This window comes from Gorilla gorilla, chromosome 7 (genome assembly GCF_029281585.2).
Source record: "Gorilla gorilla gorilla isolate KB3781 chromosome 7, NHGRI_mGorGor1-v2.1_pri, whole genome shotgun sequence".
Lineage (NCBI taxonomy): Eukaryota > Metazoa > Chordata > Mammalia > Primates > Hominidae > Gorilla > Gorilla gorilla.
In genome coordinates, this window is record NC_073231.2 from 139,076,151 (window position 1) to 139,092,365 (window position 16,215).

General features: G+C 49.3%; 1 protein-coding gene across 2 annotated transcripts in view; it reads right to left on the minus strand.

Moving 5' to 3' along the window:
* NDRG1 (N-myc downstream regulated 1) overlaps window positions 1-16,215 on the minus strand; it is a 60,333-nt gene that overhangs the window by 13,421 nt on the left and 30,697 nt on the right. For both annotated transcript variants that reach the window (XM_004047554.5, XM_055349122.2), the window contains 6 exons: window positions 14,044-14,149; window positions 11,559-11,679; window positions 8,719-8,781; window positions 7,920-7,980; window positions 6,352-6,438; window positions 4,112-4,168 (listed from right to left, as the gene is read on the minus strand). In XM_004047554.5, the coding sequence (XP_004047602.1) occupies window positions 4,112-4,168; window positions 6,352-6,438; window positions 7,920-7,980; window positions 8,719-8,781; window positions 11,559-11,679; window positions 14,044-14,149 (495 nt within the window). The remainder of the gene's footprint in view (window positions 1-4,111; window positions 4,169-6,351; window positions 6,439-7,919; window positions 7,981-8,718; window positions 8,782-11,558; window positions 11,680-14,043; window positions 14,150-16,215) is intronic.

Sequence of the window (16,215 nt, forward strand, 5' to 3'; positions counted from 1 at the left end):
TGGCCCTGAGCAGCTCCCTACTCTCTCCGTTCTCCAGGTTATTTGGATACAAAGTAAAGATAATAATGCCTAATCCACAAGACAGCGACTGACCAAAAAAAAAAAAACCTTTGGGAAAGCAGCACGACCAACCAGGTGCAGACAGGGGTTTCACTCTCTGCTGGGAGCAGAAAAGACCCCCATCCTGGAAAGGCCACACCCCACCTTTCCAAACTCATTACTTTGGGAGTTTCAATTTGAAGTCAGACATCCTGGATCTAGAGCTTAGCTTCATCACTGTCCCTTTCGTAGGCAAATCTTTCAACCTCTCTGAGCCTCAGATCTCTAAAAAAAAAAAAAAAAAAAAGGGAAGAGAGAGAATGTTGCCTACTTCACTAGGTTGCAGGACTTAATGGAGGTTGTATTCTCACCTCTACTAACAGTAAAAATTGGAGGCAAATGTTAGTAATTGTTTTCCAATGGGAAGAGCTGTAAAGAAGTTTTTCATGCTTGAAAAGCAAAATCAACTCATGCCACAGGAAGTTGCTGAAAAGAAGGGCAATTGCAACTCCCACCATGGCCAACCAGAGCCTTGGGGAAGTCGGCCTCAGCCTCCCCGTCTCTGGGTGCTTTTTGAATGTTATTTGCGACAAACAACTTGTTTGCTCTGTTTCTCGTTTGTACGAGGGCAGACACTGTAGGTTTCACACAAGGGTCTGATATGACCAGTGGCAACCAGATGAGAAGTTGGAGTTGGGGGTCAACGGAAGCCGGTGTCAAGCTTGAGCTGCATCAAACAGTCCAGGATCATTTAGGCAGCAAGGAGGTCAACTGGCTACTAAGAGCAAATTCTGGAAAAAAGAGTCAGGAACCATGCTGGGATTTCAGATCAAAACCAACTGTAGCGATCTGGGGGCACCCTCAGACACCATGGCCGGACCAACCAGTCTCCAAATAACTTGGGGTATAATCAGATCAGATGCTCAACGCTATGTCTGACATCCCTCCTCCAGTGAAACAGAGATAGTGGCTGTGAATTTTTCCCAATTCCTATCAGTTTCAGATTACACACTCAGGACAGGGAAAATGTGTCACATGCTGTGGAATGAATCGTGAAGGGGGAAAGAGGACTCTAGTGGGCTAAACTGTGGCCCTCAAAAGATATGTCCATGTCAAATCTCTTGAACTTGGGAATGCAAACTTGCTGGGAAAAAGGGTTTTTGCAGATGTAATTAATTAAGGATCTTGATATGAGATAATCCTGGATTACATGAGCCGGGATGAAATCCAATGGAAAGTATCCTTAAAAGAGGAAGGAGAGGTGGAAATAAAACAGACACAGAGGAGAAGACCATGTGAAGACAGAGGCACAGAGTGGTGTGAGCAGCCACTAGCCAAGGAATGCCGACAGCGACCTGGAGCAGTAAGAAGCAAGGACAAATTTCCCCTGGAGCCTGTGGCGGAGGGGCGGCCCTGCCAGCGCTTGACATCGGAGTTCTAGACTCAGAGCTGTGAGATAATACACTTTTGTTTTCCTTTTTCTCTTTTTTTTGAGACAGTCTCCCTCTGTCTCACCCAGGCTGCAGTGCATAGTGCAATCTTGGCTCACTACAGCCTCTGCCTCCCAGGTTCAAGTGCTTCTCCTGTCTCAGCCTCCCGCGTAGCTGGGATTACAGGAGCGTGCCACCACATCCGGTTAATTTTGTATTTTCAGTAGAGATGGGGTTTCACCATGTTGGCCAGGCTCGTCTCGAACTCCTGACCTCAGGTGATCCACTCACCTAAGCCTCCCAAAGTGCTGGGATTATAGGTGTGAGCCACCCCGCTCATCCCACTTTCGTTGTTCTAAGCCATCCTGTTTGTGGTAATTTGTTACAGAAGCCACAGGAAACCAACACAACAGGCAAACCTAGCAGTTGTACTCGCCAACTCCAGAGTGGAGCCTCTGTTCCCCTGGTACACCCGCCAACTCCAGAGTGGGGCGTCTATTCCCCGGTACACTCGCCAACTCCAGAGTGCAGCCTCTGTTCCCCGGTACACTCGCCAACTCCAGAGTGGGGCGTCTATTCCCCGGTACACTCGTCAACTCCAGAGTGGGGCATCTGTTTCCCTCATACACTCGCCAACTCCAGAGTGCAGCCTCTGTTCCCTGGTACACTCGCCAACTCCAGAGTCGGGCGTCTATTCCCCTGGTACACTCGCCAACTTCAGAGTGGGGCCTCTGTTTCCCTCGTACACTCGCCAGCTCCAGAGTGGGGCCTCTGTTCCCCTCGTACACTCGCCAACTCCAGAGTGGGGCCTCTATTGCCCTGGTACACTCGCCAACTCCAGAGTCGGGCGTCTATTCCCCTGGTACACTCGCCAACTTCAGAGTGGGGCCTCTGTTTCCCTCGTACACTCGCCAGCTCCAGAGTGGGGCCTCTCTTCCCCTCGTACACTCGCCAGCTCCAGAGTGGGGCCTCTGTTCCCCTCGTACACTCGCCAACTCCAGAGTGGGGCCTCTATTGCCCTGGTACACTTGCCAACTCCAGAGTGGGGCATCTGTTCCCCTGGTGTACTCGCCAGCTCCAGAGTGGAGGCTGTGTCCCCAGGACTCATGGGAGTGTCAGATGGTCACACGTGTTAGCTCAGAAGCAGACAGTGGTATGTAAGCAAAGCAGGTCACTGTAATTTCAGGCAACCAAGGGGTTTTCCAGACCCTGGGCTTGCAACCAAGCCCATGGCATACCCTTCCCGAGGGTAGCTGGCCCCAGCTAGAGACACAAAACCAGTGTCTGGGGCCAGGCAGGCTGGGCTGATAAGATGACCGCTCACTTCTAGCATGCTGTGAGGAGCTTGGCTCAATCCCCTTCAGTGGGGTGACTCTGCAGAACAGCAGCTCATCTCAGAGCCAGGCAGCAGCACAGGCAGCTGCCATCCTGCTGTGGTGACCAGAATGAAGCCAGATTCATAGGTTCTAATACCGGCCCCACCTCTCCCTGGCTGAGACCCTACGCAAGTCACTCAACCTCTCTGGTCTGTTTCCTCTTCCATAAACTGGGAATGAGAACAGAATTTATCACACAGGTCACAGAGCACCCGGGTGGAATCCTATTCCTATAGTTAACACTTGTAAAGCTCTTAGGACTGAGCCCAGCACATAGCTAACTCCACGGACATGTTTGCTACAGACCAGATTTATAACAGCCCAGAACTGGAAACAACTCAAAGGTCTTATCAACAGGTGAATGGAAAAACAAACTGTTGCACATACATAAAATGGAATACTTCTCAGCACTAAAAAGGAATAAACTTTTTTTTAAGAGACACGGCCTCTCTGTCACCTAGGCGGAATACAGTGGGCAATCCCAGCTCACTGCTCACTGTAGCCTCAAACTCCTGGGCTCAAGCAATCCTCCTGCCTCAGCCTCCCAAGTAGCTAGGACTATAGGCATGCAGAACCACCATGCCTGGCCAATTTTTAATTTTTCTGTAGAGACAAGGTGTCACTATGTTGCCCAGGCTGGTCTTGAACTCCTGGGCTCAAGCAATCCTCCTGCCATGGCCTCCCAAAGTGCTGGGATTATAGGAATGAGCACTGCACCCAGACTAGGAATAAACTATTGATCCACTCATTAACATGGACAAATCTCAAAATGGTTATGCTGAGTGAAAGAAGCCAGACCAAAAAAAAAAAAAAAAAAAAAGAGTACCTACTATATAATGCCATTTATATAAAAATCTAGGAATTGCAAAGCAATCTATAGAGGCCAATGATGATCAGAAGTTGCCTGAGGAGGAGGGAGAGGAGGACTATCAAGGGGCACAAGGAAACTCTTGGAGTGATGGAGACGTTATTCTCCTGATTACAGGGATGGTTTTACAAATGTATATACATGTCAATTGTACACTTTAAATATGTGCAGTTAATTGTACTTCAATCAGCTGTTTTTAAAAGACACATAAAAAAGAGAGAGAATGAATGACTTGTTGCTTATGAATGAATAATGTCATATTATCTCATGAGCACCAGCTCGGTGGCCCCCAGTTGATTGTGTCTTGTTCTCTCCACCCCCACATGGGGCCCTGTGCTGAGCACCACACAATGCATGGCTCAGCAGGAACAACAGATTCGCCAGACCACGCAACTCACCTTCCCAAAGAGGTGGGACACCACCATGTCCGGCAGGGCTTGGGTCCATCCGGAGATCTGGAAAGGAGTAAACTGGGTGGATGAGAAACCAGGAGCTAACAGTAGTTAACAAGGTCAGCAAAACCCCACTTCCCTGGGTGCAGGGTGGCATTGCTGGACTCCCCCCTACATGCAGGCCTCAAGGACATCCCCCTTGATAGAAACTCAGTTCCTGTCTCCAGTTCCCTCCTGGATCTGATCCCCCAAATGCAGGGCCTGGGACTATATCCAGTTCCTTATTTTCAGAGGCCCAGGCACAAGATGCACAGCAAATAAGTGCTGAATAAAGACCCAGCTACTGCTAGCTTACCCTGCTCCAAACATTCACCAAGTCCTCAGCAAAGAGGGCCGTCCATTCACCTCTTCTAAAAACACACTGAGCTCCCCAGTCTATACCCCAGGATATGCTTGGCTCCCAACTATCCCTCCTCTCTCATCTCCAAGCCAGTTTCCCCTTTCTAAGTATACTGATATTACCAAAGACACTGACAATCTTCTTTTCCTACCTCTCCCCAGTGACTAGGTTTGCAGCAGGAGCTCTATAAGTCCTAGTATACAGCAGAAGCTCCATAAATGTGTGCTGACCTAAGCATTAGGCAAAAATGAGTAGGAGAGAAGCTCCAGACCTAAGGGTCTTTGGCTGGCCCTTGCCTGCCACAGCCTAGCTGTGTGGCACTGGGCAGTCTGCATACCTCTGGGTCTCAGACTTCTAATCTGGAACTGGGAGTGCCAGGAACTTCAAGGCCACAAGGTCAAGGTAAGGACTGCAAGAAGTAACTGCACACATCACAGTATCTAATACCAATGCCTGGTAATCGAAAGGCTGGAGTTGAAAAAGAAGGGACTAGTACAGCTATTAAAGTTGTACTGAAGGGAACAGTACAGCTATTAAAGACAATCCTCAGGCTTCACATTAGCCAGTGGTCGACATCCCCAGACCTTCGAGTCTCACTCAGAACAGCTATCATGAAGCCCAGCGGGTTGACTGGAATGTCACTTCCTTTGCTGGAAAATCAAATAAAAAACAGGGAGTGTGTTCCACTCCAGAACGTCATACAGGCAGGAGGGAAGGGCTCCTGCATTCTGGAGGAATGTTCAAAGAACAAATGCAAAATCACAGTGGCTGGGACAGGGCGGGAGATGGGGCAAGAGGCAGGGCCCCTTCAAACCCTCGGTCCCTGGCAGCCACCCAAAATTGGGCAAATATGCACTTGCAAAATGAGAAGCTGGGATCACCTCAGCTTGAAAGACTCTGTCCTATTTCAACTGGAATGACCTCCCCCTCTCCTTGGCCAACACTGAGGCCTTTACAGGGAAAAAAAACAAAAACGAAAACACCACAATGATAATTTTTAAAAGATAAACAAGGAACCTTAGGACATCAGCCAGGACAGAGCTTCCCAAGACAGCACAGGTCCCTTCTCCTCCAGGCAGCCCACCCTGCTGGCCAGGCCTGCCTGTCTCCCACCCTGGACAGGAGCCCCAGGGGCAAGGGTGGTCAGGTCCACGAACCACAAAGTCAAAGCAAGCTGCATCCAGTCCCCGTTCTACTGCCTAGCTTTACGTGACCCTGGACAATCCCCTTAGCCACACCGAGTCCTCACCTCTGAAACGGTGATAAAAATTCTCACCTCCTAGAGTTACTATGAAGATTAACTGAGATCATGCACACACAGCAATGTAGGATGAAACTAGCACATGGTAAACTCTCAATCTACGTTAGCTAATTATTATCGTAAAATTCTGTGGCACAGTCCGTACTAAATACACATTTATTTTTCTTTAATAATATGTGAATGAATTCCTAAGATTCATTCCTAGAGGCTTTTGTCTTGTTCATCTCAAGAAGTCTTGTTCTTCAAGATGCTCAGCATCTTGACCAAAGCCTGGCACAAGTTATGTACCCCAGCTAATACTCATTAATCCAAGCAATGCTTCTCCAAGCTGGCTCAGGGACCTGTGTCCCAGTGCTTTCCCTGGCTTAGACAGCTTGGTGGTATTTAAGTCTTCTGAATGGCAAACGGCTGAGGTCATGTGTACTGTTCTAAGTAAAGCAGAGGGAACTGGAGTGGGCAGTAGAGGGTAGTGGAGAAGTGGGTAAAGAGAGAGCTCGTAGCTCCAGGGATCCCCCAGGCAGAGGCTGTGTGCACCTGTCCCTCTTCCTGCAGGGATCCCGCCGGCCTGACAGGCCCCCACCTCACCTTGGAGGCGGCCCAGTCCATCCAGCCTTCCGCACAAGGGTTCACGTTGATAAGGACGAGGCCCTCCACCATCTCAGGGTTGTTTAGCTGCAATTCAAGACACAAAGTGAGACAGACATCCCAGCAATCTGAAACACTAGGAACTTTCCAAGGCAAACCAAAGCTTGAGAGAAGTACCCAGAAAAAGGCAGTGTGGGCAGCAGAGCAGGCTGCTGCTCCCCGGCCCCACCCCATGCAAAACTGAGGTTCCAGCACAGCAGACACGGGATCGGGTCCTAGAGAGAGTGGGAAGGAGACAGAGGAAGTGCAGGAGAAGTAGGAAGCCCGCTGCTTTGCAGACCTGCCTTGGGCAAGTCACTTCAACCCACGGAGGCTCAGCTCCTCCAGCTGTCAAATGGTGTAACACACCATCAACCTCATCAATCAAACAGGGCGCACAAATGCTCTCTAGTTGTGGCAGTAACAACTGTATTACTTACTTCCAGGATAAACACATGCACACACACACACACACACACACACACAGAGTTATGCATCGCTGAATAACAGGGACACTTTCTGAGAAAATTCATCATTAGGAGATTTTGTCATTGTGTGAAGATCTCAGAGTATACTTACACACACCTAGACAGTATAGTCTACAACTCACCAAGGCTGTATAGTACAGCCCTTTGCTCCTAGGTTTGCTGTACAAACCTGTACAGCATATGACGCTACCCAATACTGCAGGGAATTGCAACACGATGCTAAGTATTGATGTATCTAAGCAAATCTAAACATAAAAATGGTACAGTAAAAATGAACCATTATAATCTTATGGAACCACTGTCAAATGTGCAGTCTGTCATTGACCAAAATGTCATTATGTGAGGCAGATACATACAGATATAGATATGTACACCTGGGGTACAGTTGAGACCATTTTTAATTTGCTGAGAGCCTATATGGCCAGACCATTTTGTATTCATGTCAGCATTCCTTTCTTTTTTTTTGTAAGATGGATGTTGTAGAATCATGTCAGTATTCCCAACCTCCAGCAAAGCCCAGCAAATAATGGGTAGTCAAAATACCAATGGATGAACAAAATGAGTATTGTTGCATTCTTACACAATTGCTCAGTGAGGATACAAAGGAACAGTGGCTCTTGACCTGAGCCCAGAGAAATAACAATGACAACTGTCATGAAAACTTCCTGTGTCTGATTCTAGTTTAGAATCAGTTATGACCCAGGAGTGTCCTGACTACAAAAACCTGTACAGCTGTTACAAAGCAGTGTCATAGCAGAGTACTCAGTGAGTGAGGAGCGTCCTCACTAGATGGCTAGGCGGACAAAGCCCATGACAAAAGAATGTGTCTAGTATCATCCTTGAGTGGAGGAAGAGAAAAGGCTGTGAGTATATATATGAGTACCCATGCACCACACACACACACACACACACACACACACAACTGTGGAGCATACGGGTCATTTCTTTTTTCCTTTTGGGTTTTTGATGCTTTTCCAATGTCTTCCTTCATCTTAAAATGTTATTTAAAATGCGATTTTCAAAAAATGCCAAAGCACTCACAGCAAATCGAGTTAGGATGTAGGCGCCTGCTCCTGTTCCCATGCCAATAATGCTTTTCAGCCTGGAAGCAAAAATACAAATGCATGTCACACAAGGACAGAGTGATGGGAGCCTCCAAGGACCCACTTAGAACTTCCTGAGGGTGACCGCCTGGCTAGGCAATGCAGGAGCATGCTGCCGTAACTGCCTGCACAGCTCTGAGGTCACCATGCTTTAGGACTGGACAGAGACCTCGACCTTGGAGAGCCGTGCCCCTTCTCCTCACTTCCCTCCTGGCCGCCACCCAGGCTCTGAGAGACCGTCTGACATTTACGGGAAGGCCCGTTACGGCATCATTTCTTCCCACTCTTAAGCTTTATTTTGGATTCTAAAACTTGGAATGAAAACAAATTGAGCAAGAACCATGAAGTTATCATTCTTTGAAGAGCTCAAGACAGAGAGGAACACTGGAAAAATGGTGTGGAGAGAAAAGCTAAGGTCTCAGGCAACTCCATTCCAGAACATTCCATGGGAAAGAGAAGGGAATGGAAGAACAGGAGGCAAGAGCAAATGGGTGGGGCAGCTGCCATCATGCAACATAACATTCACGCAAGAGGAAAACTGAAGTTACAGGAGACACACTAGAGCTCAGAGACTGTGTGAAGAACAGTGTTCACAGAGTGACGAGCTAATTTCTTGCCTCATCTTTAAATTGCAACCTTAATTTTAGTGGTCAGTCCAGATCAAAGCCAAGGGGCAGGAAGATGCTAGAAACCAGGCTTCTCTGCAGACAGAGGAGGAGCTGATCCTTCGCTCTTACCCAAACTGTTGAAGGACTCCAGGAAGCATTTCAGCCAGCTGATCCATGGAGGGGTACATGTACCTGGGGATGACACAGAGAAGCCATTAGTGAGCACCCGGACAGAAACGGGTAATCCAAACAAGGACACGCTTGAAGGGTGGGGACCATGCAGCAGCCTGCCCCATGCACCCAGGCCCCCCAGTTTAGTCCCTTCCCATCCTCCTTCCAAGACCCCTGCAGCACACTCTATCAGTTGCTTCCTACGCTCCAGGTCCCATGGACACATTCTGGGAATTAGCTCATTCAATTTTCACAATAACTCTAGGAGGCTGCTAGGATTTCCCCTCATAGCAAGATTATAAACATCACTGAGGCTGAGAGATGAGACACTTGGCCTCACAAGAGCAGTAGATGGTTAGCCAGAAACATGTCCTCACTGTGTTTGTCTGGTTTTGGGTCTAGGGTGTTGCAGAAACTGACTAGAAGGCATTTCACAATTCCAACGTCAGGGAGAAGGAATTAAAACAGGCATGAATGAGTTCCATCCGCAAAGGAGTGACTGATCCTCACACATGCCGGGCTCTTGGTGAGGCAATGGCAGGGGTCTGTGAGCAAAGCAGATGCAAACCAGGACAGGAGCCAGCCCTCAAGTCAACAGAAACAGGTGGGTGTGACTCATAACAAAGCCTATCGAAACAGAGACCTGCCGTGATCAGATGATCAGGGAGGGCTTCTTGGAAGAAGTGACGCTGAAGGGGTCATGGGAACCTGATGAGTAAAGCGTGTGGGCAGGGAAGCAGTGTATGCAGACGCCCTGGGAAGAGCCAGAAAGAGCCCGTATGGTGTGGCTCCACATCAACAGAGCCACTGAGCTGAGAAGCCGCAGGGCAGAAGTGGGGCAAAGACATGAAGCTCCTCTGAAATGGCCATGGCTCAATTTGGAGCCAGCAGCTCCTAAGGTGTGACACTGGAGAAGCCACTTAATTGCAGGGCCCTCTGTTTCTTCCCTGTTCCCCAGGGCTGGTGTGAGGCGAGGAAGCAGCAGAATTCTACTTCCAAGGTTCCTCCTGTGTAGGTGGTGGACACCGGGGCCAGGAGGAGCCCAGCCAGGGATCCCCTACCCTGCTCTGCTGTCTCGGCTTCAGAATATAGGGGGCTCACCCTTAAAGGGCCTGGGAGATGCTCCCTCACCCCTCCCAAGCCCCACACTCTCCTCTGCCCTACTCCAGGAGGAAGAAACAAGTCAGGTCCCACTCTGACAGTGGGTCCCACCAGATGCACACGAAAACCACATAGTAAACTAGGGGGAAAATGCGCTGTAATACCCAGACCAACTGAATAAAAATTCCTGGGGGTGGGGCTCAGGCCTCAGAATATTTGTAAAACTTCACCAGGGGGAACTAAGAGTCTCTGCTTTCCCCCAAGTCTTTCACACAACTGGTCCAACCAAAGATTTACGGACACACCTCTGGCTTTATCTGCTGGTTAACAATTAACCATGTCCCACTGTTTTAATACACTTTTAATTTTTGGTCCTGGCCCCATATGGTTGGCTGTCCCTTCCCTTCCTCTCTGATAAAGGTTAATTATTAAGGATAATTCTGAACACTAATAAAAAAAGCATATCTATTTATAAATGCCAAGAAGGACCCTTCTGCAAGACTTTAAGCACAAGAACCTGCTCCTGCCCTAGTTTAAGCACAGGTCGGGTGCAGGGACAAGAGGGGTTCTCTCTGAGGTCTGCCACCCCCACATGATGCTGACTGGGAGATCCAACAAGCTTGACCATAATTGCACAAGGGGAAATTGAAAGGCCATGCCCATACAGATCACGAGCTGACAAGGGCCAGGCAGTGTAAATACTCTCAACTAAGGCAGCCTGATGTTCCAAAGAGGATACACGTCTCAGTAGATAGGATCATAGCCAACTCCCCAGTCATCAGCTGTGCAACCTTTTTTTCTTTTTTGGAGACAGAGTCTTGCTCTGTCACCCAGGCTGGAGTGCAGTGGTGCGATCTTGGCTCACTGTAACCTCTGCCTCCCAGGTTCAAGGGATTCTCTGGCCTCAGCCTCCCGAGTAGCAGGGATTACAGCCACCCGCCACCACGCCCAGCTAATTTTTGTATTTTTAGTGGAGACAGGGTTTCACCATGTTGGCCAGGCTGGTCTCAAACTCCCAACCTCGGTGGTCCGCCCACCTTGGCCTCCCAAAGTGCTGAGATTACAGGCACGAACCACCATGCCCGGCCTCAGCCGTGCAACCTTCAGCAAGGTAGTTAATGCCTCCATGCCTCAATATGTTCGTCTGGAAAACGGAGCTAACAACAGCAGCCACACAGAGCTAGCTGTAAGGATTAAGCCCAATGTTAGATACAAATGAAGCCTAGCCCACAGGAAGGGCTCCATCAATGTTACTTCTCTCCCTGTTTCTCCCCAAACTTCTAGGTTTTTCTTCAGACTATTTGGTGGTGTCAAGTCCTCCTCCACTTCAGTCCTGTCCAGGCTGAGCACACCTATCGTAACGCCAGCCTTGCAGGAAGGCTGGGGGGATGGGGAGATAGCATCTGATAAGTATGTTGTTTCAGTTTGGGAAGATGAAAAAGTCCTGGAGATGGATGGTGGTGACGGCTGCACAACAATGTCTGCATGTCCTTAATGCCACTGAACTATATATTTAAAAATAGTGAAAGTGCTAACTTTTATGTTATGTATCTCTTCCCACAATTTAAAAAGTGCTTAAGATGATACGTTTTATATTTTACCACAGTTAAAAAGTATTTAAAAGAGCAAAGCAGCTGAACCCCTCCCCGACACCCAGTTTCCACCCTGTAGAGCTCATAGGGCAAGAGGCCTCTCACCCTGCAGGGAAGGAGGCTGCGCCGTCCTGCTGGCCAGGGGCGTCCACGTGGCAGACGGCAAAGTGCTGGGTGATCTCCTGCATGTCCTCATAGTTGAAGAGGGGGTTGTAGCAGGTTTTGTCTGAAGAACAGCAGTGAGGGAGAGAAGAGAAAAAAGTAAGATGAGAAAAAAATTAGGTGTCTCGGTGGCAAAGCACATTCATTTTGTTTCACTCCTATTCAGAAGTAGGAAGTGAACTTAGAAGAACACAGATGTTGGCGTTTTTTGTTTTTTGGTTTTGTCCCCATGCCCACTTTCCGCTGGTGATAAAAAGCAAGAGTAAGTTTCATGGGGCAAGGGAGTGGTAGCTGGCAGATGAGTCTTGCAGTTGGTGCTGGAAGGGGCTCCCAGGCTGGCTCCTGTAGCTCCTCCAGTCAGTCAAGGTCAGGATGGCCCTGGCATGAGATGGCTTTGCCCCCCTGATCCTCTCTTTCCATCTGGGTCCACTATACCCTCCCATCTGGGGTACTGGTCCAGAACACACATAATTTTCAAACGAGGAGGAGCATGGGAGGTGAGGCGTGCCTCCTCCTTTCATGTGGCCTGGATGAGTCTCCTCACTGCTGAAGCCTAAGGAAGTTGGGCTGCTCACCCTACCTCCTGTCCCTTTTCCTCCTGGGCACTCAGCTAGACGGTATTTCCCAAGCTCCCTTGCAATGAGAGGCAGCCATGTGATCTGTTTCTGGCCGATAGCCTGTGACCGTCACCATTTCCTCACCATACCTGCCACCCAGATTCTCTAAGATCCTCTAAGTTTCTCTCTTCTCTCATCTACCTGCCAGAAGCAGTTTCCAGCAGAAGGCTCTGCAGCCCCAGGGGATGGCAAACCCAAAAGCTAGAAGGAGCCTGGGTCCTTGAATTGCCAAATAGAACATGTCCCACTAAACACCCACTAAACTGTTACATGAGCGAGAAATAAAACATATACTGTGTTAAGCCACAGAGGGCTTGGCATCTTTTGTTACAGTGGTAAGCCTATTATAAACCAACAATGAGCCTCTCCGAATGCGGAGAGACGCTGCCATATGCAATTCCAGTTCCCTGTCAGAGTCAATAAAATAAGATAGTGTAAATCAAAATACCTAGCATGGACCTGGTACAAAATGGATATAAGGGAAACAGACAGGGGAAGAAGTGAGATAAAAGAAGGTGAGAATGAAGTGAAAAAGTGTTTTCAGTGGATTTCAGTGACACTATCCCCAGCCTCAAGGTATTAATAAGCTTTATAGAAACAAATGAAAATCAGGCAGTCCATCGTCAAAAATCAAGCAAGCTTGCAACACTCAAGTTCATAAAAATTACGGGACCAGTGAAACCTGTGTCTTCTGATTACTCACAGAAGAATTCACCTCTATTCCATGAAATTTCAACATTCAGTAGATTCCATTCCATTCTCATCTACGAAAAATGGGGAACCCACCTATGAAAACCCTCCTGGTAATCTTGGAATTCACAGTCTAAACATTCATAGCAGAGTTACTCACACAGCCAAAAAGTGAAAATGCCCCAAATGCCCATCAACTGAAGAATAGATGGCCGGGCCCAATGGCTCATGCCTGTAATCCCAGCACTTTGGGAGGTGGAGGTGGGTGGATCACCTGAGGTCAGGAGTTCGAGGTCAGCCTGGCCAACACAGTGAAACCCCGTCTCTACTAAAAATACAAAAATTAGCCAGGCGTGGTGGTGGGTGCCTGTAATCCCAGGTACTTGGGAGGCTGAGGCAAAAGAATTGCTTGAACCCAGTAGGTGGAGATTGCAGTGAGCCACGATCACACCGCTGCACTCCAGCCTGGGCAACAGAGCGAGATTCTGTCTCAGAAAAAAAAGAAAAAGAAAGAAAGAAAAAGAAAAAAGAAAGAATAAAGTGTGGTAAATCCATACAATGGAATATTATTATTCAATAAAGGAATAAAGGAAATACAAATATTAATGCATGGCCTGGATAAACCTTGAAAGCACTAAGAAAGAAGCCAGTTACAAAAAAAAATCACATGTTATTTGATTCAATGTATACAAAATTCCAGAATAGGCAAATTCACAGAAAAGGAAAGTCAATGAAGGGTCAGTCATCTGAGGGTGGGGTGACAGATAAAAGGTACAGGATTTTTTGGAAGGATGAAAATGTTCCAAAATTGTGCTGATCGTTGCACAATTCTGTGAAAAGACTGAAAACCATATGCGTGCATTAATATAGAAGTCACTGTCACAGATAGCAAACAGCTTCCTGTGTTCCCAGTGCCTCCGGGCACACAGACAACTCCGTGCCCACATGCAGCGCATTTCTGGCTTTTCCAGGCTGTGGCAAGAGTTCTTCCCAGAACAGCCCCAGGAAGTCCCAGGCAAAAAGAAACCACCAGCTCCCGGCCATCAGCCCTTCTCGGCTGCCTTTTTCCGCCACTCTCTTGGGAACCGGCTGACAGGGAATCAGAGCTCCTCAGAACTTACGGTTCATGCCGATGTCATGGTAGGTGAGGATGACAGGCCGGTTTCCCTTGGGAGTCCCACACAGCGTGACGTGAACAGAGCCGTGTAAAGTCTCAATGTCCTGCTCCTGAGGAGACACAGCAGACAGTGGGCTGGTCATGTGGGGTTCATGGCATCCGCGTGGCTGAAGACAGCCAGCCTGCTTCCAACTGTGTTTTGAGGAAGCTCACTTCTCATCTGGCCATAAAAGCCCTGGCTTCGGGCAGCAGCTCTCTCTGGCCAGAAGCCACTCCAAGGACCAGGGCTAGGAGGGGGACTCCCAGGAGGCAGGGGACAGAGGCCTGGCTCAGACTGTGCTGTTAAATGCACCAAATGCCGGGGAAAGGGCTTGCCCGCGGCCATCTCTGGCCGGTGGACTGTTTGCTCCGTCTGGAAAACAGGCCATCAACAGGCCTGTGCTTCCTTGCTTCCTTGCCCTCAGGCCCCACTGGCCCCACAGGTTACTGTACCTGTGACTAACATCTGCTGGCTTGGGGCTACACAGAATTCACTCCCCATTTCCAAGAACAGCCCTCAGTTTCCTTCAGGAACCCACCCAACCCTCACCCTCAGTCCTAAGTGTTCTGTTGACAGTGACCCCCCTCCCCACATTTCACAAGTCAAGGCCAGTTCATGCACTCCACCTCCCAGTTGCAAGGACTGGATCAGGAAAGAACACATGGGTTGGCTCAGGCCAACTAAAGCCAGCTGCACTTATTTCTAGTAATTGGGGAACTGGATTGGACGTGATGGAGCAAGGTTGGGAGCGCTGGATCTGTAGCAGCCACACTGACACCATGAGGCAAGGGCCTGCCTGAAAGTATGGCCAGCCCAGGGATGGAAAAGAGTGAAAGACGGTTTGGGGATGGCATCCACCACCTGGGATTTTCAGTTACATGGGCCACCAACTTCCAATCCCATGTAAGCCATGTTGAGTTGACCAAAAGATTCTGAATGATACCATGCCCATCCTCCCTCCTGCCCTTCCTTCTTGTTGGGCCAGATGGTTCTTTGGGTCAAGGCCAACTCTCCAGCTCGGCCAGCGACCCCCAGTCATCCCTGCGCCTCTCCGCACCAAACCTTCCTAACAGCTGAAGACCTGCTCACCTTTCTTCCTCTGGAAAAAAAAAAAAAAAAAAGGCACCCTGCCTTGGTTCCAAGCACCCCAGCTCACTCATGGACCAATCTGTCACCTGCCATGTTCATCTAAACTCCTGCAGAGGGTGGTCGTGACTCTTTCTCAATTGTCACTTCCACTCGCCCTTCACCCCATGCCTACCCTGGGCTTCCGCCCTCCTCAAGGTCACCCAGAAGTTCCCGAGGACCCCAGTCACTCATCTCCCTTGAGCAATTTCCACATCTGAGAGCAGTGACCTCCCCTTTGAAGTGCCCCACTCTGGGCTCTGCTCCCACAGGGCAGTTGGGGAGCAGGAGGCAAGGCCATCAGGCTGCTGAGACCTGCCAGGTGTCAAGGCAGTGCTGAACCATGTCCCTCCATGTCCTCACCCTCACAGGAGCCCTGCCAGAGCCATGTGACCCAGCTGGCTGAGGAAGTGAAGTCAGTATCCCAGAGTCACACGGGCAGGCAGCACAGAGGCAGGTCCCCCAGACAATCAGCCTCCGCGGGGCCCCAGGCTTCTCAGCACTTGACCCGCCCGCGAGCGGCGCACACTCAGGCCTCACGAGGCCACCTCAGCTCAGCACGCTGCATTGATTTTCCAAAGATTAAATGAGGCAGTGAAGTGGAACACAGAACACTCTAAATGCTGTTGAACCTGCTTCCAGAAGCTGGCAGAAATGTGACCCATACAGATCACTGCCGTGTGGCAGCAGAGAGGAAGGTCAGCGTTCACAAACTCACGCTTGAGAAGAAGGGATGGGACAGATCACCACTTAGGCACCCTGTGGGGGCAAGTCACCTCCTCCCCAGCTTGAATCTTTAAAACAGGAACAGCCTGGCCCTTCCTACCTCCTAGAGGTGCTGAAGGCCCAGAGAATGTAGGCTGCTCCATCTGCGAGTGACCCCCCGTGAAGTGGTACGAGGCAGCCACCCCCACGCCATCCACACACGCTGGTGATCGGATTCCACCTCTGCTACTTCTTACCCCTGATACTTAAGGCAGTTCAATTTCATCTGAGAAACATTCATTAGGC